The 24,898-nt window shown below is 43.9% G+C and overlaps 1 protein-coding gene across 1 annotated transcript in view; it reads left to right on the top strand.

Moving 5' to 3' along the window:
* CRB1 (crumbs cell polarity complex component 1) overlaps nucleotides 1-24,541 on the top strand; it is a 138,590-nt gene extending 114,049 nt beyond the window's left edge. The window contains exons 9-12 of the mRNA XM_079981071.1: nucleotides 371-1,277; nucleotides 2,325-2,453; nucleotides 3,697-3,823; nucleotides 24,025-24,541. Of these exons, the coding sequence (XP_079837197.1) occupies nucleotides 371-1,277; nucleotides 2,325-2,453; nucleotides 3,697-3,823; nucleotides 24,025-24,240 (1,379 nt within the window). The 3' untranslated portion in view covers nucleotides 24,241-24,541. The remainder of the gene's footprint in view (nucleotides 1-370; nucleotides 1,278-2,324; nucleotides 2,454-3,696; nucleotides 3,824-24,024) is intronic.
* The last annotated feature ends 357 nt before the right edge of the window (nucleotides 24,542-24,898 follow it).

Genomic DNA, 24,898 nt, shown 5'->3' with positions numbered 1-24,898 from the left:
AAAGCCGACTTCCTCTGACTGAAGGTGAGATGAGCGCCGCGACCCCATAGTCGCCTTTGACTGGACTTAACCATCCAAGGGTCCTTTACCTTTTTTGCGGGTGCTGAAACTATGACATAATGAATTGAGCAGAACTCTCTCTCTCTTGATATATATCCCTCTATCACCATTTTATCTCAATCTTCCATCCATATACCAAGAGGGAGGGTGTTTGTTTGTTTGCATTTTTAATGGCTATAAAAGCAATCCAGGACACTAAGCTATCTTGCCAGTATATAAAGGCAAAAAACAAAAAGTTAAATAAAATGTAATGTGCATGACTAAGTACACCACTTCTAGATGCTTAATGCCTTTTGCTATCTCTACACAGGTATTGCCAATGCAATTTTTAGCGGCAGGAGCAGTGCAATATTTTACAGAAGCAATGGGAACATCAGCAGGGACCTCACCAACATAACCTTTGGCTTTCGGACTCGGGACTCTGACGTAATCCTGCTTTACGCAGAAAAGGAGCCAGAGTTTGTCACCATCCGCATCCAGAATGCCAAATTGGTGTTCCAGTTGCAAAGTGGCAACACCTTGTATACGCTGAGCCTGGCTAGCTCGCAGCCGGTGAATGATGGGATCCTGCACCAGGTGACCTTCTCAATGATGGAGCCCTTATCTCAGTCCTCAAGATGGCTCATGGATATAAATGACAAGGAAGACATCACAACAAGTACGGTTGCCACAGGAAACCTCAACTTCTTGAGAGAAGAGACAGATATCTACCTTGCTGACAAAGCTTTTGATAACCTGGATGGGCTCAGAGGGTGCATGAGCACTGTGGAAATTGGTGGCATCCACCTCTCCTACTTTGAAACCATTGATGGCTATATGAAGAAACCACAGGAAGAGCAGTTCCTCAAGATATCTGCCAAGCCCGTTGTCACTGGCTGCCTTCCACTGGACGCTTGCAGCTCAAACCCTTGCATGCACAACGGGATATGTGAAGACTTCTACTCTTATTATAGTTGCACGTGCGCCGAGGGTTGGACTGGAACCCACTGCGAAACCAACATTGATGAGTGTGCATCAAATCCCTGTGTGCACGGAAACTGCAGCGACAGAGTCGCAATGTACAAGTGCATATGTGATCTGGGGTACACGGGGTCGAGGTGCGAAGAAGACATTGATGACTGCCGGGGCCATCTGTGTGCAAATGGAGCCACCTGTGTTGATGAGATTAACGGCTATTCCTGCCTATGTGCCGGGAATTTCACCGGAAGGTTTTGCAGGTACTGTCCTGAAGCCTGATGAAGAAATTCAGCCACTACAGTATCAGTTGCTTCCAGTCTCTTAAATGAGGCAGGGATTAAAAGCTGAACAAACCCCTGGGTTAGCAATTGCACTACTAAGAGTTGCATGGTGAGGAAATCAGGTAACGTCGTGGGCACCCTCAGTCTTATAACTGTCCATCATTGTGAATGGTGCTTTGCTCCCAGATAAGTGTACATAGGACTGGTTCTTTTCTAATAGCGTTTAAAGCAGGGTTTCCCAAACTTAGGTCTCCAGTTGTTTTTGGACTACAACTCCCATCATCCCTAGCTAGCAGGACCAGTGGTCAGGGATGGTGGGAATTGTAGTCCAAAAAAAAATCAGCTGGAGACCTAAGTTTGGGAAACTTTGTCTAAACAGATAAGACATTTAGCACTGAATCAGAACTAATGGTAATCAGGTTTTCGTGGATTGTTGTTTGTTCAAATTTAGTGCTAAATTTGTGGGTTTTCCAGGGGAAAGCGGCAGGGCGAAGGCAAAGCCATGCAGACTCATGCCTAGAGAGAAGTGCATAGCAAAATTTGGAAGTGTGAATTTCAAAGGATAGCTGTGTTTCAGCTCACACATTGCTTTCGAAAGTGAGAATTAGGTAAGTTGACATTCAAATCGTACCCCAGTGTTTCTCAAACCTGCTGCTTGACTACATCATCCCTGACCACTGGTCCTGCTAGCTAGGGATGACGATGGGAGTTGTTTGTCCAACAGCCAGGGATCCAAGTTTGAGAAACACTGTCCTAACCAAACCTGATTTCTTTTCCATCCCTACTTACAAGCAGACATGTACAGTGAGAGGGGGAAAGTATTTGATCCCCTGCTAAATTTGCACGTTTGCTCTCTGACGAAGAAATGACCAGTCCATAATTTTAATAGTAGGTTTATTGCAGCTGTGAGAGACAGAATAACAACAGGAAAAACCCCAGAAACCCAGAAGAAAAAAGTCAGAGATTGAGGTACAAAATAATAAGGGGAAATGATTTTGTAGGCTTACCACTGTTGTTTCGCTTTAGATATATACGGCTACCGTCTACAGTGTGCGGGAATGAGATCAAAAATATTACCTGTTACAACTACGGCAACTGTTCTGAGCTCCAAGGACTCTTGGAATGCATGTGCCTCCCAGGCTTTACAGGACGGCGGTGAGATTATTATAATAATCATAATTGTTTTCATATCATAATTTTTTTCATGCAGTAATTTGACTCAATAGAAACAGGAGCAGGGGTTTTTTTCAGCTGGAACTCACTGGAACTCAGTTCTGGCACTTCTCAGGAGGGTGCCATTGCCATTTTAAGAGAAGAAGGGAGCCGTTCATGGCGAGTCCTGGCATTTATTTTTCTAAAAAAAACCAGCACTGTATCTCCAGTCAATCCCGGAAAACGTTGGGTTCTAAAAAGAAACATTAGGTTCGGTTAATCACTAAATAACCCTTCTCTTATTTCATTTGTAATTTCATCAAAGCTCTGTATTCTGGAACAAAAGAAAACTGGAAAAGCATGTCTAAAAACAGGGTGTCAAAAGGTTGTAGTCTAGACTCTAAAATGCTATTTTTCTGTGTGCGGGGTGGGATTTTAATTGTTATTATTTGCATGAAACATCCTGTACCACCAGTGCTTTTCTTCTTTGAAAAAAAGGTGCCGGTACTGCATACCCTTGAGTGTCCGCAGAAGAAGAAGAAAAGCACTGTGTACAACTGATGTGGTACAGTCCCAGGAACACTGAAATGGTGCCTCTGCTGCTCAGCACTGACTCATGGGCAGAGACCCATGAGCTTGGAGGCAATGCACATGTGGCATTCCTGCATAGAATGGCTTCCTTTCCTATTCCTATTTACTTTGGCACCATGCAATGATCCTTTCCGGTGAAGTTGACAAGAAGCCCTTTGTGCACAGGGGTCTTCACCAAAGCCCTGGGCTGGGCAAAGAGACCACTTCGTAAAGTCTTGCAAATGCCCCCTGCCCCCTTGTTTGGGAGATATTATTTGCAATATTCCAATTCCATCTGGGTAGACACAAATACAGATTAAGTAGCCAGAACCCAGTGCGTGGGAACATGCAGCCCTCAACACTCCCCCCCTTCAAAATAAGTACCGTATTTTTCGCTCTATAAGACACACCAGACCACAAGACGCACCTAGTTTTTGGAGGAGGAAAACAAGAAAAAAAATATTCTGAATCTCAGAAGCCAGAACAACAAGAAGGATCGCTGTGCAGTGAAAGCGGGACATTTTTAATGTTTTCATATGTGTTGGAGGGGCAACCCAGCCAGATGGGCGGGGTATAAACAATAAAGTTAATTTATACCACCGTCTCACCTTTTCCATTCACATTAGTGAGTAGTTGGCCCATGTATTTACCTTTTTTAAAAAAAAAAATCTTGCAGATGTGAAGTGGACATCAACGAGTGCACCTCTGACCCGTGCCTCAACGGGGGCCTCTGCCAGAACCTGCTCAACAAATTCAACTGCATCTGTGACTTGAACTATGCCGGCGATCGCTGCGAGATAGACGTAAGCGACCTCTCCTTCTTTGTCTCTCTCTTGTTGTGGCAGAACCTCTTTCAACTTCTCTCCTACCTCATTCTGCGCATGGATGACGACCCAGCAGTGGAGTGGGGGGAACAGGACGACTACTAAGCAGTCAGATTGGGGGCTTCATTTTTAAAGCCATCAGAGCACAATGGAAGATTGGCCAAACAAGTACAGCTAGGCTGGGAATCAGAACAGTGAGGGTAACCATAATCACACGCTGATTCTGTTTCTCTAACATTTTGAGCATATTTAAAATGTGCATTATTTGGTGCCCTGATTCCGATGGAGAGGCTGTGAAGTAGATTCTTGGTGCAGTTCAGCTTTTAATGTGAGATGAAAGCAAAACATCCCTAAAGCAAGTTTTTGATATTTCAAAAGAATAGCTGCATCTTCTTTTTGCTCTGGAATTGCTTAGCAGTTGGGAATTGAAATACTTCCCATTTGTATAGCGCTTTCCCACAAAACTGTGGCTGAAGTGGCTCACAACATAACTATTCGAAACCTGTTAGGTATGGTTGTAATCACAGTATCAGTAAATACAGAAAATGTTTAAAAGATCAATCCATAAAATATCGTGTGAAAACAATGTAAATAAGCTTGTCTCATAATAGAGTCATAGAACATTAAGAGTTGAGAAGAAATTTGGAGGCCAGAGTTCTTCCACCTTGGCTCGCTGGATGTTGTTGGACTACAATTCCCCTCATCCCCAGCCAGCTTAGTCTATGGTAAAGGAATAATGGAAGTTGTAGTCCAGTAACATCCAAAGACCAAACGTTGAAGAGGTCAGATTGGCGGCATATAAATAATAAATTATTATTATAGCTTTCTTATACATTATACTGTTAAATCTGTTTTAATGATGTTTGTGGTTTTATTATTATTTACTTTGGTTGCATTGTACCAAAAAGGACTTAAGCAACCAATTTAATAATCCTATGAAACTTTAAAAACCACCTTGCGATCTTCAGATGAAGGGCAGTATATAAATTTAATCAAAAATAATAATGTCTGCTAGTGCAGGAGCAAAAACAGGAGGTAAACTAACTTGTTTATTAGTTAAATTAATTTTTTAAATGATAAATCCCCCCTTCCTCTTCCCACCCAAATCACAATTTGGCTTTGGTACCAAAGAACAAATGTACCACCAATGCCCTGAAGTTCTTACGAATGGAAAAAGTTGTGCATCGTGCAATTGAGTAAAACACGTTCTCTCAGCCACCACTGATAATATAAACTACAGTATTTTTTGCTCTATAAGACACACCTAGTTTTTGGAGGAGGAAAACAAGAAAAAAAATATTCTGAATCCCAGAAGCCAGAACAACAAGAGGGATCACTGCGCAGTGAAAGCAGCGACCCTTCTTGCTTGTCCTGGCTTCTGGGATAGCTGTGCAGCCTGTATTCTCTCCATAAGACGCACACATATTTTCCCTTACTTTTTAGGAGGGAAAAAGTGAGTCTTATAGAGCAAAAAATACGGTAATTACTGGGCTGCCTCAGGGCAGGCCTCCCCAAACAGGTATAATCCAGATATTTTGGAATACATCTCCCTTTGCTGGCAGAGACTGGTGTGAGTTGCAGTCCAGGGCACCAGGATTTCATTTTTATTTATTTGTATACCACTTTTCAGACTACACAGCCCTCCCAAGGGGGTTTGCCTCGTTCCTTAAAGACTCTTCACCTCTTATATTTCCAGCCAATCAATCACTGTGCTATGCCAGTGCAAGTCTCCTGAAGACCCCATCCTATCAAGAAGTTGTTTCCACATAATGTAGAAATCGGATCTTTAGTGTTGTGGCACCTGCCCTTTGAAATGCACTCCCCTTGAATATTAGACATTAGATATTTCCCATAAGCCTTCTAAGTTGAGATCTTTCCCAGCCTGCATCTTTATTGGAATAGTTTCAAAAGATGCTTTTTTGTAGTTTTATCACTTGTTGTTTTCTGTGCTGGACTTCTTTGGGAGGAAGCGTAGGGTTACAGATTTATTGAATAAATCTGTATAAAATACACGATCCGTGTAAAACCAGGGCCTTTTTTGCAGCAGGAACTCAGTTCCGGCACCTCTCAGGTAGACACCATTGGCATTTAAGAGAACAAGCAAAGCATTCATGGCGAGTTCTGGCGCCTCTTTTTCTTAAAAAAAATAGCACTGTCACAAATTAAATAACGCCACATGACATACAGCAATAAATAAGACCAGCAGGGGCAGGTCGGAAGCTCCACACCCAGTGTAACCAAAGGCCTGTGTGAACAGATACATTTTTCACTGGTGCCGGAAACCCATTGGGATTTGTGCGAGAAGGGCATCCCACACGGTTGAAGAAGGTTGCCTTAGAGTTTGTCATAGCTAAAAGCATACTATTTTTTAACTCCATTACAAAAGAGCTCAGAGCTGATTGCCATAGATAAGATTTCTTTATAGGCACATAAGGGAAAGAATAGAAACTAGAACGAGAGCTAAGCACCACAAAGGGATCTACAAAAGCAAGGTGCATTTTAGGTTGGTGTAAGGAAACATGGAATTTGGAAACTTTGAACTCTCGGGGGCATTTCCCTTGCATACCGTGCTGCTATTTCACAAGATGAAAAATAGATCAAGCACAAAAACCATATAAGATAGACACGGAGCGTATAAATAACCCTCTGAATATTTGTGCAGAGCTAGGAGCCTGATATCGGAGGGAAACTGTATACGTATGATGTGTCTTATGTGATCACTAACACAATACTGAAAAGCAGTATTCTAGTCTTATAGAACTGTATACATGCTGTTAATACTGGTGTTTTCAATGCAACCCTGCAGACTGTCGCTTTCTTTAACCACCTCGTCATCAAGAGCATCTTCTGTCTTCACACATGCTTGTTTGTCCTTCTCTTTGTGAATGTGTATTTTTCAGCTACATTGTGTGTCTGTGTGGGCATCTGCATGCACTTAGCTTCTCTGTCTTTGTACATAACAATAAACCTTCTGCCTTTGTCATGTTACATCTCCCTTTTTGTTTGTGCTGTTGCCTGCGTTCTCATTTGCTTCATGTGCGTCGGGAATCTGCTACCCAGAAAGCCGAAGTTCAGTCCCCCCAACGCTGCCTTCCGCCCAACCCCTGAGGTGTGCGATTGCCTAAACATCTCCCGAGACCTGTGTCTGCCAAGTAAGGAGACTATCATCCGCCCTCCCTGAGGACGGAAAGCCTTCATTTCCAGAATACATTTGGTGCCTTCTATTTTGATTTCACCAAATGTCATCAGAAAAAGAGAAACCACTTGGGATTTTTATCTGCTTAAATTTTAATTTCTCTTTCTTCCTCATTTCCCTCCCCCCAGTCACCCACCAAAAGCTAAAAGAAGAGTGCATCAGAACAATATGTACCTGACTCAATTACTATCCTGAGTCAGCAACAATATTATAAGGGTTGAGGTTGTATACTTTGCCCAAGTGAGTAAATAATTTAGTTCTCCCATACCTCTGAATCCTTTGCAGTTGCTCGAGACTCAGATGGCCACAGTGGCCTGGAGTGCCTTCCATAAATTTTGGTTGGTGGCCCAGCTGTGCCCGTGTCTGGACAGGGGTAGCCAAACTACTGTCAGTTATGCTCTAGTAACCTCTAGGTTAGATTACTGCGTTATGCATGCCCTCCAACATTTTTCCAGTGAAAATAGGGACAATCTATTCGACATCAAGAGGTTTCTCTGGCATTTTGATGGCCTGCACAAAATTATACATTGGTCACCTTGAGCAAATTGCAACCTTTCGGCCCAACCTACCTCACAAGATTGTTGTAAAGAAAAAATGCGCGAGGAAGGGGATCGTGTACGACACCTTCAACAGATAAATGGAATGGAATTTTAGCTGTAGGCTGCATTGAGTCTCTGCCAGGGGAAAAGATGAGAGATAATTAATAATATAATAATAATATTTTATTTATATCCTGCCCTCCCCAGCCGAAGCTGGACTCAGAGCGGCTAAAACAACAACAACAATAAATACAGTGGTACTTCTGGTTACGTACTTAATTCGTTCTGGAGGCCCGTTCTTAACCTGAAGCACCACTTTAGCTAATGGGGCCTCGCGCCGCCGCTGCACGATTTCTGTTCTCATCCTTAAGCAAAATTCCTAACTCGAGGTACTATTTCTGGGTTAGCGGAGTGTGTAACCTGAAGCGTATGTAACCCGAGGTACCACTGTAATACTAAGAAGAAGAAGAAACTGTGAGACTGATCAGGAACATACCTGAGTAAATGCGATTGAACTCAGTGGGACTTAGTTCTGAGTAAAAATGCTTTGGGTTGTAGTGTAAGGCTGCACAGCGTTTACCCAGTTACCTGGGAGTAAAGGTAAAGGTAAAGGTACCCCTGCCCGTACGGGCCAGTCTTGACAGACTCTGGGGTTGTGCGCCCATCTCACTTAAGAGGCCAGGGGCCAGCGCTGTCCGGAGACACTTCCGGGTCACGTGGCCAGCGTGACATCGCTGCTCTGGCAAGCCAGAGCCGCACACGGAAACGCCGTTTACCTTCCCGCTGGTAAGCGGTCCCTATTTATCTACTTGCACCCGGAGGTGCTTTCGAACTGCTAGGTTGGCAGGCGCTGGGACCGAGCAGCGGGAGCGCACCCCGCCGCAGGGATTCGAACCGCCGACCTTTCGATCGGCAAGCCCTAGGCGCTGAGGCTTTAACCCACAGCGCCACCTGCGTCCTACCTGGGAGTAAGCGCCATTAAATACAGTGGGACTTACTTCTGAGTAGACTTGTAAAGGCTTGCAGTTTAAGGCTCCATTTACAATAAAGGAATAAACACTCCACACATTTCCTAAAAAATGGCTGTCTGCTGAAGCATTGCCATTTAAGAATTTAAAGTGGTCTGGTGACATTTTCCTTCAAAATTATAGGAAGGGGTTCAAATGTCAGGTTCACCGTTTCCTGTGTGATACATGGTATGTACGGAGAAAAGCTTCTCCGTCTCTCATGATATGAGCACCAGTTTAATCAAACAACGCTCAATTGTGGGAGATGCAGGCAGATAAAAAAAGGGAAGGAAATAATTCTTCACAGAGAACATAGTTATTATAATTATGATTGATTGACTAATCACCTTCAAAACAACCATCTCAAGGCAATGTGCACTCAAGATAATTAAAAATAATAATAGCAAATGCATTTGAAACAAAATTTCTGAAGTAGACACCCATGGTAAAGACCCATTTATCTATCTGGGAAAGCTTTTGAAACAAAAACGTCTTCAATTGTTTACAGAAAGTGCAGGTGATGGGCACCTGTCGTACCATGAGAGGAATGCTGTTCCACAGAACAGGGGCAGCCACAAACAAAAACCCTGCTCCAAGTTACTGCAGAGCAGACGTCTGAGATCTTTGGAACTTGCATGAGAAACTCTTCCACAGACCACAGAGATTTACTACGCGTATAAGGGATAAGGCGGTCTCTCATCTAACCTGGTCCCACAAAATATAATGATGGCCACCAATTTGGGTAATAGTAAAAATATTAATATAAACTATAACTGCAGGTACTTGGCAATCTGTTTAAATGATTGCTGTGCAATTTTACACACATTCTACTTATCAAGCAAAACTATATTATATTAATTTTACCAAAGTATATTTTGAACTCTCATGTCATGTTATATATATTTTTTTTGCAATCTTCATTTTGGGAATTTGAAAGTTCAAAAATTCAACACACCCTACTAGGCTGAACTAGGGTTTTACTTAGGGACTTGTGCTTGGATGTTCACATGGATTTCTTGTGCATTTTGCTTCCCTCAGTCGTCGTCATCATCATCATCACAACTTATTATTTATACCCCACCCTTCTGGCCAGGTTTGCCCAGCCACTCTGGGCAGTTCCAAACAGAATATTAAAGACACAATAAAACATCAAACATCAAAAACTTCCCTAAACAGTCATTATAGTGGAGGAATAGAAAATCCACTCAGGTAGAAGAATGCATACATATATCTGCTTCCTCCATTAGAATGAATGGGGTAGCACTCATATAAATCTGGAACCAGCAGCTGGCATCCTCAGGCAGCTGCCATGACAAGGCTCACTGTAGACGACCAATTTCCCCCAAGCAACATTCACGCGGCTATGAATGACCACCGTATTTCCCTTTCACATATCAAACGCCAGTCTCTCCAGTTACCATCCTTGAGGTTCAGGTGACAGCAACGTGTTCAGGGTGGTAGAATCCAACGGAACAGGATCTCTCCAAACCGGAGAGGTGACAACACACCCAATAAATTTAGATTGGAGGTAAGCGTGACTCTGCAAGCACACACTAGACCACGTGGAAGAGTATCACACCCCACTCCACTGGAAGAGGTGATGTTCCACAAGTTCCCATTCCCATTAGTCACTGTGCAGAGCTAATATGGACTGCATGTTTGAGTAGGTGCTCCTGTACCTGCTCCAACAAGCCTGCTTGAAAAGTGTGGCACACAGGAATGGTCTATATGGCACAGACTTAAAATGTTATGGATCCTCTTCTTCCTTACTCTCTTGGTAGCTAGCGCACACACTACTTTTGCAAGGTCCGCTGGATAATATTATTTTAGCCTTGGGGGCAAGTTAGAATTACAGAATCGTAGAGTTGGAAGGGACCAACTAAAGCATCCATGACAGACGGCCATCCAACCTCTGCTTTAAAAACCTTCAGAGGAGGGAAGTTCAACCACCTCACAGGGGCATCTATTCCACTGTCAAACAGCTCTTACCATCAGAAAGTTATTCCTGGTATTTAACTGGAATCTCCTTTCTTGTAACTTGAATCCATTGGTTTGGCTCTTACCCTTCAGAGCAGGAGAAAACCAGCTTGCTCCATCTTCCATGTGACAGCCCTTGAGATATTTGAAGATGGCTATTGTATCTCCTCTCAGTTGCCTCTTTCCCAGGCTAGACATGCCCAACTCTCTCAACTGTTCCTCACAACGTTACACACCTAACAGCAACAACAACAGAAAACATGAATGAGTGTGGCAGACAGCAGCAATATCAAATTCAGCGCAACTAAAACACTAAGTGAAGGAGTTTGGGATTCTCACCGAATTTGCCTTTCAGAGATTACTTAATATATTCATTAACCGCAAGTGTTAGTTATGTGAACATGTCCTAATGACACTTAAATTACAATAATAAATGCCCGCTGCCTCATGAATAATTTATTCTCCATTTGCATAGTCATCCTTATGCAGTTATTCCTGAGTAATTATCATACTGACTTAAAAAGGTGTCAAGGACTGAATAACTACGTTCCCTTTCCTGGGCTCATCCTCTCCCTCCATTGGCCATGTGCATCTTTCTTTTGTAATCCTGCCCTTACTCCGTGCCATCTCCATTCAGAAACCGGCAAAGAGCAAAACTCCCTCTAGTCCGGAGGCACCACTTCAAATTTCAATAGTTAAAGGGGGAGCAAGATTCAACAAGGTCCACCAGAACTTGTAGATGGGGTGAAAAAGCAATGCATGATAAGAGCATTTTTTGTGATTAATGTAATTATTATTAATTAGTTATTATTATTCAATGTATTTTGTGTGCATTTAAACCCCGACAGTCTCCAGATTTGGCGGAGTACGATGCAGACCCAGGGTTTTGTTACTTCGTATCATAATATTGTAACAATTCAAAAGAGACATGCAAAGCCTAAGGTAAAGATAAAGGGACCCCTGACCATTAGGTCCAGCATACAGCTTCCGGGTCATGTGGCCAGCATGACTAAGCCGCTTCTGGCAAACCAGAGCAGTGCACAGAAACACCGTTTACCTTCCCGCTGGAGCGGTACCTATTTATCTACTTGCACTTTGACGTGCTTTCAAACTGCTAAGTTGGCAGGAGCAGGGACCGAGCAACGGGAGCTCACCCCGTCACGTGGATTCGAACCACCGACCTTCTGATCAGCAAGTCCTAGGCTCTGTGGTTTAACCCACAGCGCCACCCGCAACCCATGCAAAGCCTATGTCTAGCTTAATCATTCAAAAATGATAACTACTTATTATGGAATAGGTTTCCTCTGTCCTTCCATATATAACAGGAAGCTCCATAGCCTATCCGTTTGTTTTTCACTTTAAAGAGAATCTGCATTCTACATGAATAACAGTTAAATTTTAGGAGTGACAAGAAAGCAAGTTCTTGGCTCCTGGTCTTACGTATAAGGTAAAGGACCCCTGGACGGTTAAGTCCAGTGAAACTTGACAATGAGGTGTGATGCTCATCTCGCTTCAGGCCGAGGGAGCTGGTGTTTTCCCACAGACAAGGACATTATACAGAAAAGAAGGTGGCTGGCCCACAGTTTTCTTGTTTTATAAACCACATCGAGGTTTTCTTATAATCAAGCAGTTTATAAATTTTGTTAAATAATAATAAAAAAGTAAATAAATAAAATTGGTCGGGACTTTCCCTCGAAAATAAGGATGGTCCTAACATCTGCCTATATAAGCACCTATTCTGTTGCTTCTTTCCATGCATTTCCAATGATTTATTCAGCTCCAAGGTGACCCGTTTTAAAACAAGAACTGCAAGACTCTTCCAGTCCTTTTAATTAATTTAAACTGTACACCTAATTTAGAATACGTTGGGCTTTGTTCTTAATCTAGGCATTCCAATTTATTTTGCTCGCAGAGGCATTTTAGGGAGGGTTAAACAAATTTGTTCAAGAACTTGTTGAATAATTTGTTGGCATGAATGCTGACTGTTCATTCAGCGGCTGCTTATTGCTAGGTTTTCTGGCCATGGAAAGAAAGGATCGTGCAACACTATCTGTCTTGAATAACAGGCCTGGTGAGAATCATAATGAGAAGGGCCCACTCAGGGCATCTTATCCAAGGGACATGGGTGGCACTGTGGTCTAAAGAGTGGGCTTGCCAACCAGAAGGTCGGTGGTTCGAATCCCCGTGACCGAGTGAGCTCGTTGTTCTGTCCTAGCTCCTGCCAACCTAGCAGTTTGAAAGCACACGCCAGTGCTAGTAGATAAATAGGCACCACAGCAGTGGGAAGGTAAACTGTGTTTCCGTGAGCTCTGGCTTCCACCACAGTGTCCCGTTACGCCAGAAGTGGTTTAGTCATGCTGGCCCCATGACCTGGAAAGCTGTCTGTGGAAAAACACTGGCTCCCTTGGCCTGAAAGCGCCACAACCCCATAGTTGCCTTTGACTGGACTTAACCATCCAGGGGTCCTTTACCTTTTTTACCTATCCAAGGACATTGTTATGACCCCTGTCCAAAGAAAAACTGGAACCAACACTAATCTACACTACAAACCTCTTAATCCCTCCCCATATCCAAGGGAATCCTGGGAACTATGGTTCTGTGAAGAGGACTACATACCCTCCAACATTTCTCCAGTGAAAATAGGGATTGTCTTGTTTAATAATAATAATAATAATAATAATAATAATAATAATAATAATGTTATTTATAGCCCACCCATCTGACTGGGTTGTCCCAGCCACTCTGGGCAGTTTCCAATATATATATATATAAAAGATGATAATAAAACTATACAGGGCTGTCTTCAGATGTCTTCTCAAGGATATACAGTGGTATCTCAGGTTACATACGCTTCAGGTTACATACGCTTCAGGTTACAGACTCCGCTAACCCAGAAATAGTGCTTCAGGTTAAGAACTTTGCTTCAGGATGAGAACAGAAATTGGGCTCCGGCAGCGTGGCAGCAGCAGGAGGCCCCATTAGCTAAAGTGGTGCTTCAGGTTAAGAACAGTTTCAGGTTAAGAACGGACCTCCGGAACGAATTAAGTACTTAACATGAGGTACCATTGTATAGTTACTTATCTCCTTGGCTCAGGGTACACATAACTCCATACTCTTCAATATTTCCCTGATGAAAACAGGCACGTCCTACCTTACCCTCTTTTAAATCTTGCAAAACCAGAAGAGAAACTGCATAGGAACACACCCAGAGTCAAGCACAGTGTGGGCTTAAGTGTGTGGCTCTTCATTTGGTTTCCCACGTTACCTGAAGGGCTAGTATCCCTCCCTTTGGGATTTGTGCCTAGTCAAACTTCCACCTTGTAAGAAGTAAAACCCACAAGGGGATTTCAGAAAGGTGCCAAAATGGATGTGGCAACTCCCCTGTTTCTGTTGATAGAGCAGGCGGTGGGGGGGGGGGGTAGTACATACTGCTAGTTAAGAAAGAAACAGGGCTTCATTGGTTTGGGGGCAATTACAGATAATGAGATGGATGGGAATAGATCATTTCAATGTCTTGGAATATTTTAGCTGAAATCAAGTCTCTCCGGTTTCGTTTTCTCCCCTTCTGTCTTCATGCAACATTCCCACAGGAGCATGAAGCTCAGGCACCAAGAGAAGCTAGTGGGAATCTTCTAAGCTTTATTTACATTAGAAAGGATGATTCACTTGGGAGTACAAGCTACACAGGGAAGGCGGGGAGTATATGGCACAGTCTGCTACTATAAGGCCACATTTTTAAAATCTGCGAACCTGATTTCAGGTTAAGGATCTCTAGATCTGCCCCAAATGTTCACACTCTGGTCAGAGCCTGATGTCCAGCGCAACTTGAAATGCACTTAAACTTATAAGCATCATCTATTAGAGGGAGGCAGGACGCGGGTGGCACTGTGGGTAAAAGCCTCAGTGCCCTGCAGCAGGGTGCGCTCCCGTTGCTCGGTCCCAGCGCCTGCCAACCTAGCAGTTTGAAAGCACCCCCGGGTGCAAGTAGATAAATAGGGACCGCTTACTGGCGGGAAGGTAAACGGCGTTTCCGTGTGCTGCGCTGGCTCGCCAGATGCAGCTTCGTCACGCTGGCCACGTGACCCGGAAGTGTCTCCGGACAGCGCTGGCCCCCGGCCTCTTGAGTGAGATGGGCGCACAACCCTAGAGTCTGTCAAGACTGGCCCGTACGGGCAGGGGTACCTTTACCTTTACCTTTATTAGAGGGAGGCAATGACTGAGGAAGAGATTTCAATGGCAATTCAAATACCCATCTTCATTATACCCCTTGACGTGCGAGGATTGATCAGGTCCACGCAGGTTAAAGTGGTGAATTCCAACTCGAAATGGAAGTAGTTTCAACTAGCAAAAATCCAAATAACTGCTGTTGTTTTCAGTAAAGGTTTCTGCTTCTTGCACACGACAATCCAATTGTTACAACTTTCCAGGGATAGTCCCTTTCTCTTTTAGGAAAGTGACTATCTTGCTTTTTAAAGGGAGAAATCAAGTATGCTTTAACAATATATATATATAATATGCAGGCAGGGCATTTGGTTCACACTTCCCCTAAAAACACAGCAATCTTTTGAAATGTGCACATCTCCAAATTTTGTAACTGGATTTCCCCAACCAAATAATGTACACAAAAATGTGCATATTACGGGGCAGTGTACATAAAATGCATGTGAGTGAAAATAACATAGAAAATTAAATTGTCTTAGGTAAAATTACTTACTAAAACACTGATAAATTTTCATGAGGGCTTTTCATGAGGAAAACTGAACTTAAAGACTAGGAAAGTGAGAAAGCAAAAGAATCTGAAATCCCGTGTGCCCCTTAAATCTGTTCTAGACGTTTCCCCAACTCTTTAGAGTAGATAAGGAGGGGGTGAAGGTCATGCATGGGGGAAGATCAGTTCGTAATTATTTTTATTTTTAAAAAAGTCCCCATGCACATTTATCAGCATTTAATGCAAATTTCTCTTAATGCACAGATGTCTATATCTAAAAGGTAAGGGTAAAGGATCCCTGACAGTTAGGTCCAGTCGCAAACAACTCTGGGGTTGCGGCGCTCATCTCGCTTTACTGGCCGAGGGAGCTGACGTTTGTCCACAGACAGTTTTCCCAGGTCATGTGGCCAGCATGACTAAGGCGCTTCTGGAGAAACCAGAGCAGCGCATGGAAACGCCGTTTACCTTCCCACCAGAGTGGTACCTATTTATCTACTTGCACTTTGATGTTTTTGAACTGCTAGGTTGGCAGAAGCTGGGACCAAGCAACGGGAGCTCACCCCGTCGCGGGGATTCGAACCACCAACCTTTCGATCAGCAAGCTCAAGGCTCAGTAGTTTAGACTATAGTGCCACCTGCGTCCCTGTCTATATATAACTTCCCCTAATATGCACATTTTCATATGCACAGTGTAGGGCATTTTGCATTTTAGCCTAGTATATGCAATTTTGTACACATTACTTGGTGGGGAACTGAATTGTAAAATTTAGAAAAGTGTGCATTTCCAAGGATAGCTGCGTTTAGAAAAGTGTGAACCAGATAGGTTTGGATTTTTACATGTGAACTGAATTGAATTCCCTCCCCCATCTGCAGTTGGAACACACTCCCTTCAAACACAGTTAAATCCTGAAACACAGTTAGTTAGATATCTAACGTATTGAAAAACAGTCTCAGCAGGAAACTGACCAATTTACTAAGTTCACTTTAATTGACAGAAGTCTGTAAAAAGAAATATACAGGGTGCTAATCAGACACTATTGCCACAATTGGACAATCACCATCAAGAGGCTTAGATCTGAGATGCAAGATAAATGATCCAGCCATGGATAACCATCTCATCAAAAAGAAAAGCAAATACAGTGGTACCTCGGGTTAAGAACTTAATTCGTTCTGGAGGTCCGTTCTTAACCTGAAACTGTTCTTAACCTGAGGTACCACTTTAGCTAATGGGGCCTCCTGCTGCCGCCGCCGCACAATTTCTGTTCTCATCCTGAAGCAAAGTTCTTAACCCAAGGTACTATTTCTGGGTTAGCGGAGTCTGTAAACTGAAGCATCTGTAACCTGAAGTGTCTGTAACCTGAGGTACCACTGTATTTCAATTCTGATTTCCATGCTTCTTTCAAACCCAAATCAGTTGTGCTTGCTCTGCGATTCCCTGAGCCTCGATTAACTTTCTTCCAAGAAACTACTCACGGGGATAATACACAGACAAACTTGTTCACACAGGTCACAATCGTCTACTTATCAGTGAGCAAAAACATAGCAGCTCTGTGTAATATGTGAGGCCGGTAAGGCCCTGGCTTCTGACAGTCCATATTTAGAGCTGGAAGCAGAAGATGGCTGCAATTGAAGTGTTGCACCCAGAGAGAAGAGTTGTTGGCTTGCTATCTTGCTGTCTGACAGCATGAACCACCCAAAGAGCTATTTTGCTAACCAGTGATTCATGCTAAATATTCGCTAACCTGCCAGGATTGTTTTGCAGAATCCTAGCACTGACTGCAGAGGGCAGTTCTCTGAGTTATTTCTTATATTGCTAAGCATATCTGACTGTGCAAGATCCAAGGAATTTGGAACGGCTGGGAAGTTATGTGTATGGTATACATTAGTTGTCCAGGGAGATGGGCAGGGATGGGGGACATCGCAACACTTTTCTATGCATATTGTAAGGCGTTAGGAAAGCAATGTGGGAAGCATATGCAAAATCACTGAATGCTAGTGCTTGCATCTGGTTAATCTCATCATCCAGCCATCCTGCGCTCCTGTAAAAGGTAAAGGTAAAGGTACCCCTGCCCGTAGGGGCCAGTCTTGACAGACTCTGGGGTTGTGCGCCCATCTCACTTAAGAGGCCAGGGGCCAGCGCTGTCCGGAGACACTTCCGGGTCACGTGGCCAGCGTGACATCGCTGCTCTGGTCAGAGCCAGAGCCAGAGCCGCACACGGAAACGCCGTTTACCTTCCCGCTGGTAAGCGGTCCCTATTTATCTACTTGCACCCGGAGGTGCTTTCGAACTGCTAGGTTGGCAGGCGTTGGGACCGAGCAGCGGGAGCGCACCCTGCCTCAGGGATTCGAACCGCCGACCTTTCAATCGGCAAGTCCTAGGCGCTGAGGCTTTAACCCACAGCGCCACCTGTGTCCCTCCTGCGCTCCTGACACCGGCCCAATTCAGACATGCATCTCATGCAGCATCTCCTCTTTTGCAGTGCTTCAACACTTCCCAAGTTAATTATTATTTCAGTGTCTGAACAGGGAAACTGTGGTTTCCCAAGATCAGACCAAGTCACAATCTTAAACCAAAATGAACTGTGGTTGGAGATTCTGTTTTATGCCAATCCAAGCAACCATCGTTTCAAAGTTTGGCTGAAATGGGAAACAATGGATTAATTAACAATGAATTCTGACTAAACATCAGGGAGAAACTTCTGATGGTAAGAGTTGTTTTATAGTGGAACGGGCTCCCTCGGGATGTGGCGGGCTTCATTTGAGGTTTTAAAGCAAAGGTTGGATGGCCATCTGTCATGGATGATATAGTTGAGCTTCTTGCATTGCAGGGCATTGGACTAAATGACCCTCAAGGCCCTTTCCAATCCTTTGATTCCATAAGCCAGAAAATGTTGAATTGTCAGTACACTGAGAAGGAAAAAGGGAAGGGACAACCTATGGGTGGAACATACAGGTGCAAAACATAATAACTCTTGATGTATTAAACTGAGACATGTATATGCAAACTGGGCTGTAGCAAGACTTCACACAATATTTTAAAAATGTATAAATTTTAGAAATTTTTGCACTTACCAGCTTAGTTGTCGAGGGAGGTAGCTTCAGAACTTTCTGGCATGCTGTCACACAACATTGTCATTATTCGGCTAATCTTCTGAAATACCAGGATGCCATTAAAAATCACCACGTACCTTGAAATAAAAACATTTCCTTGCCTTTTAAATTGTTTTTCCACAATAGTTCCTTTCAGTATCACCACCAGAGTAGCTGTCTACATCAAAACCTTAGTGCCAACGAATTCGGTTTGTCTAACACAGTGATGGGGATTCTGCAGCCCCTTAGCTGTTGATGGACTACCAATCCCCATCATCTCTGACCACTGTCTATGGCGGCTGGAATTGAAAGAGAATAGAAGTCACATGTTCCCCATCCCTGATCTACTGGCTTCCTTTGAAATATTTAATACATTTTCACTGAGGAGGAAATCTCCAAATTTCTCTTTCGGCAAAATCTTTGAGAGACAAATCTCTTCTTTTCACAAAATCGTTGTGGATGAATTTATGCAGAACTTAAAGCAAAGTTATTTTGCCTTCCCTCATAAGCCTAGATGTTTTTCTTACAGGAGAACCTTCAAATTCAGTTCATAGTTATAGGATGCACTTTTCCCCCTCCAAAAATTAAAGGGGAAGGTGTGTGCGTCCTATGGAGCAAATGCAGGCTCCTTGGCTTCAGTGATAGCAACGCGAAGCCTCCGAAGCGCTCTGGGGGCTTCAGGCAGCTATCCGCAAGCCTTTGGAGTGCAGCAGGAGTTCCCGCTGTGCTCCGAAGGCTTGCGGATGGCCGCCTGAAGCCTGGAGAGCGAGAGGGGTCAGTGCACACCGATCCCTCTTGCTCTCCAGGCTTCGCTTCGCTGGAGAGGCACTGCACAGTTTTCCATCTCTGCGCAGCGCCCCTTCAGCGAAGCGGGAGGAGAAATGGAAGGGGCTCCATTTCTCCTGCCGCTTCGCCGAAGGGGCACTGAGCAGAGAGGGGGAGAATTTTTTTTCCTGTTCTCCCCCTCCTATGGTCCAGTGCATCCTATAGAGCGAAAAATACGGTAACTTCATGTGAAATTTGGTGGAAACCCTATTTAACACTCATAGAGTGAGTGACAAAAGTGTCTCAATAAAAGTGGAAAAGGTGCCATGCCAGGCTGACAAGCAAGGCCTTGAGTTCTGTATTTTCATTCTATAAAGTGGTAATTGGCATAAAGGCCTACATCCGAAGACCTCCGAGGGCCTCTTGTAATCTGAGGAGTGTTTGGCTTGAGCCCATATTGCTAACCATCTGGTGCCTCAGCATAGCCGTAGTCTCTAAAGACCGGCTATTCCAACAGTTATCACATGCCCTGTTGTGAACACCAGGCTCCTGTAGGTGAACAATTACTCACATAATTGGAGTTTGTGGCCGATGTCAATCCAAGTGAGGAATTTGCCATCTGGCTGCTTGTGGCATAATATGCAAAAGGTAGAGCTACAAGGCGGACTATTTATTTATTGCCCCTTAAATCATCCCACTCTTCCCTCTGAGAAGCTTTCAGAACAACCTCCCATCTTTCCTACCCAGATAATAACCAGGTTGAAGCCCATTTAAGCTTTAACAATACAAGTGGTGTAGCAATAAAACTGCTAGCACGTTTGGAAAGCTAAGCAGAGCCCACTATGGTTTCAACTTGGATGGGAGACAGTGTGTTGAGATCCCTGCATTGCAGGGGGTTGGAGTAGATGACCCTCGGGGTCCCTTCCAACTCTATAATTCTATGATTCTAACAGCATAGCTGGCATATAGTTCTGTGGTCAAAAAACAGTCTCTCCAGTTAAAGAGCTTTGCCCCCAAATCTTAGAAAGCGTTTCCCAACTAAATCAGACAGTACTGGACAAAAAAGTCTGACTAAGTCTGAAGTAGTTTCACATAATCACTTTGTGGGCCTAGAAAATCCCATTTGATATGTATTTCATTTAAGTTACTTACTTTCCGCTTTTTAAAAATATCCATTCCCAGAAGCACCTTGAATTGTAAAAATATAGAGAGCCCAAATCATCTCAAAAGCACAGGAGCTTTGTAAACATGTGGGGGGGGGGGACAATCTTTATAAATAGGGATGGGGAACCTATATGCCTCCAGAGGTTGTTGGGACTACAACTCTCATCATGCTTGACTATTGGCCAGTTGCTGGGGCTGATGGGACTTATAATAATTGTACCCCGCTCATATGACTGGGTTGTCCCAGCCACGCAAGTCAAACAACACCCGGAGGATCACAAATTTAGACCCCTAGTCTATAAACAGGAAAGGGATTTTGTTGAATCTCCTTAGAGATTTCTGTAGTCACAGTACCACCACTGAGAAATCCCTCTCTCCGCTCTCTGCCAATGGAAGCAGGACCTCCTATGATGATATAAAACTTAGGCAGGCTCATATAATTAAAGGTGGCCAAAATAGCCTGGCCCTGGGTGACAAAGGGCTTTAAAGTTTATATTGCCATTACTTGATGAAGGTATGGCATTTTCGTCCACCCTTCCAGAGACCATTTTACAACACCAACTTCCCTCTCTGATTAGCCAGTCTATTTTGTGTCCTAAGATATGGTTCAGGGCTTCATTGTAAAGTTCAGAGAGCAGCCAATGCTCATCTCTATGTTCCTAGGCATTGAAATACGGTAGCTAGCAGACCCTAATGTTTAGGATCAGCCAAAACCTCTTCCGCCATCATCATTTCAAAAACAAAAACAAAACATAATAAAGCACTTCTCTCCAAGAAGCCAAGCTCTTTTATGTTAATTAATCACCCAGCTATCAGCTGGCCAAGCAATATATACTTGATCCTGATGGGACTCGACTGGCGAGCCTGCTGGCAATTCTAAAGTCAGTCCACAGCTAGCAAGGCAACCTGCCCAGAAGACCAGGACCTTGCTGTGGGAACCAGCCGATTGGTATGGAAGTCAATAACCGGGGGTTTCTGCTGCTATCTAGGGCAATGAGAAAGGGAAGGTGGCAGCGGGAATAGCTGTGAAATTGGATGAGAGAACTGAACTGTTGCAAAGGATTACTCCATCAAGCTGTGCGTAATTTACTTTAAAATGAAAGTAGCAGATTGTAAGCCTGCTGAAAGTTGTGTGTCGTGCCACACGTAATATTTCTGCTAACCCAGAAATATTACCTCGGGTTAAGAACTTTGCTTCAGGATGAGAACAGAAATCGTGCTCTGGCGGAGTGGCAGCAGTAGGAGGCCCCATTAGCTAAAGTGGTGCTTCAGGTTAAGAACAGTTTCAGGTTAAGTACGGACCTCTGGAACAAATTAAGTACTTAACCTGAGGTACCACTATACAATAGGGGACGTGGGTGGCAATGTGGGTTAAACCACAGAGCCTAGGGCTTGCCGATCAGAAGGTCGGCGGTTCGAATCCCCGCGACGGGGTGTGCTCCTGTTGCTCAGTCCCTGCTCCTGCCAACCTAACAGTTCAAAAGCACATCAAAGTGCAAGTAGATAAATAGGTGCAAGTAGATTTTAGTGCAAGTAGATTTTAGTTGCCTAAAAGAGGCATGAGTGTTGTAGATAATAATTAACACGTTTTCTAAATATAATCATAATTGATTTTATTTCCTCAGACAGAGGGCAATCACGAGGGCAGAAGGAGGCTGTAATATCTGCTGATCATGAGCCCTGAGCCAAGTTTACATTTCTTGAATGCTACATGGATTTACTTAACCTCCCCATCACCCACTTCAAGGATCTCTTAATGTTTCTCCTGGCATGCTGTCACTTCCTTACATTGCAAAGTAAATGCTACTCTACAGGCCATTTCTATATAGAGAGTAACCCCAAACAGTGATGAGCTTTTACTCAAAGCATTATCGGTAGGACTCAACGTCAGAAAGATTCCTCCATGCAGGTAGCCAAATCAGGTTCCCTCGTCTCCAGGAAGTGCTTTTGAGACTTTTGACCTCTCAAGTTCTTTCGTTTTTTAAAAAAAACATTTTGGATTTGAAAGTTCTGCCCCAAGCACATGTTCCATCTCTGACAGTTCAATTGTCACTAGGGATACATATCAACAAAACCCAAAGCAAAATCTGCCTGGACGATCAAAATCCTCCCAGGGTGATGTTGTCCACAATGACCATGTTTTTCCTATATTACTTCCTGCTGTTTCAGAGGTTTCCAGTGCAAATTGGACTAGAAACAGAGAGATCACATTAAAACAGTTTCCTCCTCTCTCAAAATTCTAGCTTCTTCCAACAGCTGATTGGAAGAAGGTTTGATTATCCTGGCTTTATGGGCAATGATTTCATGAAAACGTCCTTGCATTTATAAAACCTGTGCATCAAAGAACATAACAGAGCCATCCATCCGACATGTTTCTCCCCTTCAAAACAAAACAAAACAGGGGGGAGATCAGAATGACTGTGCTTATGTGGAGGAAGCAACTGGGAGACTTTTTTTTTTCCCCGCCACTAAAGTAGCTGCAGATAGGGGGCATCACTGAAGACTACAGGGAAATGTGGGAGTCTGGTTGGGAGAGATATTTGAAGTCATTTGCATTATTAATCATATATAACAAGTTTCAACATGCAGATTGCCTTGGCACATGTAAACTGTTTTGATAAAGTAAGCTAGTTTGGGGGGGGGGGGAATAGTTTGAAAAGCGGGGTAGAAATAATCTAAATAAACGAGTTTGTATCAAATGTTCCATGTGAGTAATCTCACTGGAACAATTGGACTTCTGTTTACTCTCCTCTCCCTGCCCCACTCTAATCTTCACTGGATGACCCAAAACTGTCCAGAGCTGATTATGGGGAAGTGGGCAGCAGTGGCGTAGCGTGGGGGGTGCAGGGGGAGCCGGCCGCACCGGGCGCAACATCTGGGGGTTAGGGTTAGGGGGCGCAAATCCACGGGTTAGGGGGCGCAAATTACTTGCCTTGCCCCGGGTGCTGACAACCCACACTATGCCACTGGTGGGCAGTGCCAGAGCTTGGGGTCTCAAATTTCTGTGTCTCCCACTGCCTCTCACCTTCCATTCCACATACTACAGTGGTACCTTGGTTCTCGGACATAATCTATTCCGGAAAACCATTCGACTTCCAAAATGTTTGAAAACTGAGGTGCAAGTTCAATTGAAAAAACTGAAAAACACGTGGCGTAAGCCGTTCAACTTCCGAGGAGTGTTCAAAAACAGAAGCAATTACTTCTGGGTTTTCAGTGTTTGAAAACCAAAACATTCAGCTTCAGAGATGCTCGAAAACCGAGGTACCACTGTAGTTGCTGCACCCCCGAGGCGCCACACCCAGTGCGACCGAACTGGTTGTACTCCCTGTGGGAAGTCTCTGGTGTGGGAAAGGAGAGGAAGTTCAGTTGTGCACATGGAAGTCCTTTGCACCAGTGGAGCTGCCATGTTGGCTGTAGCCCAGAAGCTTGCCATCTTTCTTAATATGTGATTTTAGCAATTCAGAAAATATAGCAGCAAAACTATTACTTTCAGTATGCAAAACAGTCGGCAGGTTTTTTTTGCACGGCGAAAAATGAATTCATTCCTTGGCAAATACAGAACTGCATAACCCCATCGCTTACAAATACAGACTAACCAGATGGACTTTCCTTGGTAGGTATACCTTTAAACGGAAATGGTTCCCGTCACATGATTTCCCTTCATGGTAACTCCTATGCATGTTCCTTTTCTCTTTCCACACCAACCACATTGTGTGTTGTTTCCACCCTTCCAGCTAACAACTGACCTGGCCTCCAATATTTTCACCGCCATCGGCTCAGTGACACTGGCCTTGTTACTGATCTTCCTTCTTGCGGCCACAGCTTCCGTTATAACTTCCAACAAACGGGCTACCCAAGGAACCTACAGCCCCAGCCGCCAGGAGAAAGAGGGGTCCCGAGTCGAAATGTGGAACATGGTACAACCTCCCCCAATGGAAAGGTTGATCTAGCTTGAACGCCTGCTGTACCTCTTATGTATATGGAGGCCTCCGGCTACAATGGGTTGTTCTGGATACCAGGGAAAGGAACTCGCTCTAGACCATAATGACCTCTGCCATTTAACTCAACACCTTGGTCAGTATCCAAAGCACCATGCACATTATCCCAGGTGTACCTGGAGGCATTTCCGCTTGCCCCTTTCACCAATAGCCTCTGATTCTTCTGATGTTCATGGAAGCCTTCATGAGATGTGAGGGACTGCAGTTGGAAAGGGAGCTGAGCACTCAGACACACGTACCTGGAAATACTATGGGGCCAAAATCTCAGCTCCAGAAAGCATTAATGATTGTTGTTAATGGGTGCCATTTCCCACTTTCTGGAAATTCTTATTTATTGCACTGGAAATTTTAGCTTTAGTCGAATCGCCTGTAGGCTATAAAGACTGCAATGATTCTAGGATACTTGTTAAGTGCCTGCATTTCAGATACAACTGAAGCCACATATTTTGTTTCATTCCCTGTGCATCTGCATCTAGCATTCACCATCACTGCAAAAGACAGCAGAACAATCATGTAACCCCAGATAATCTGTCTGCCATTCAATCATCACTGTGCATCTCAAGAAATTTTAGGAGCAGAGGTCTTTCTCAGCAGCACAGCTATCTTAATT

Source organism: Podarcis cretensis (assembly GCF_951804945.1).
Source record: "Podarcis cretensis genome assembly, chromosome: 6".
Taxonomy (NCBI): Eukaryota; Metazoa; Chordata; class Lepidosauria; order Squamata; family Lacertidae; genus Podarcis; species Podarcis cretensis.
This window is presented reverse-complemented; position numbering and strand designations above follow the sequence as displayed.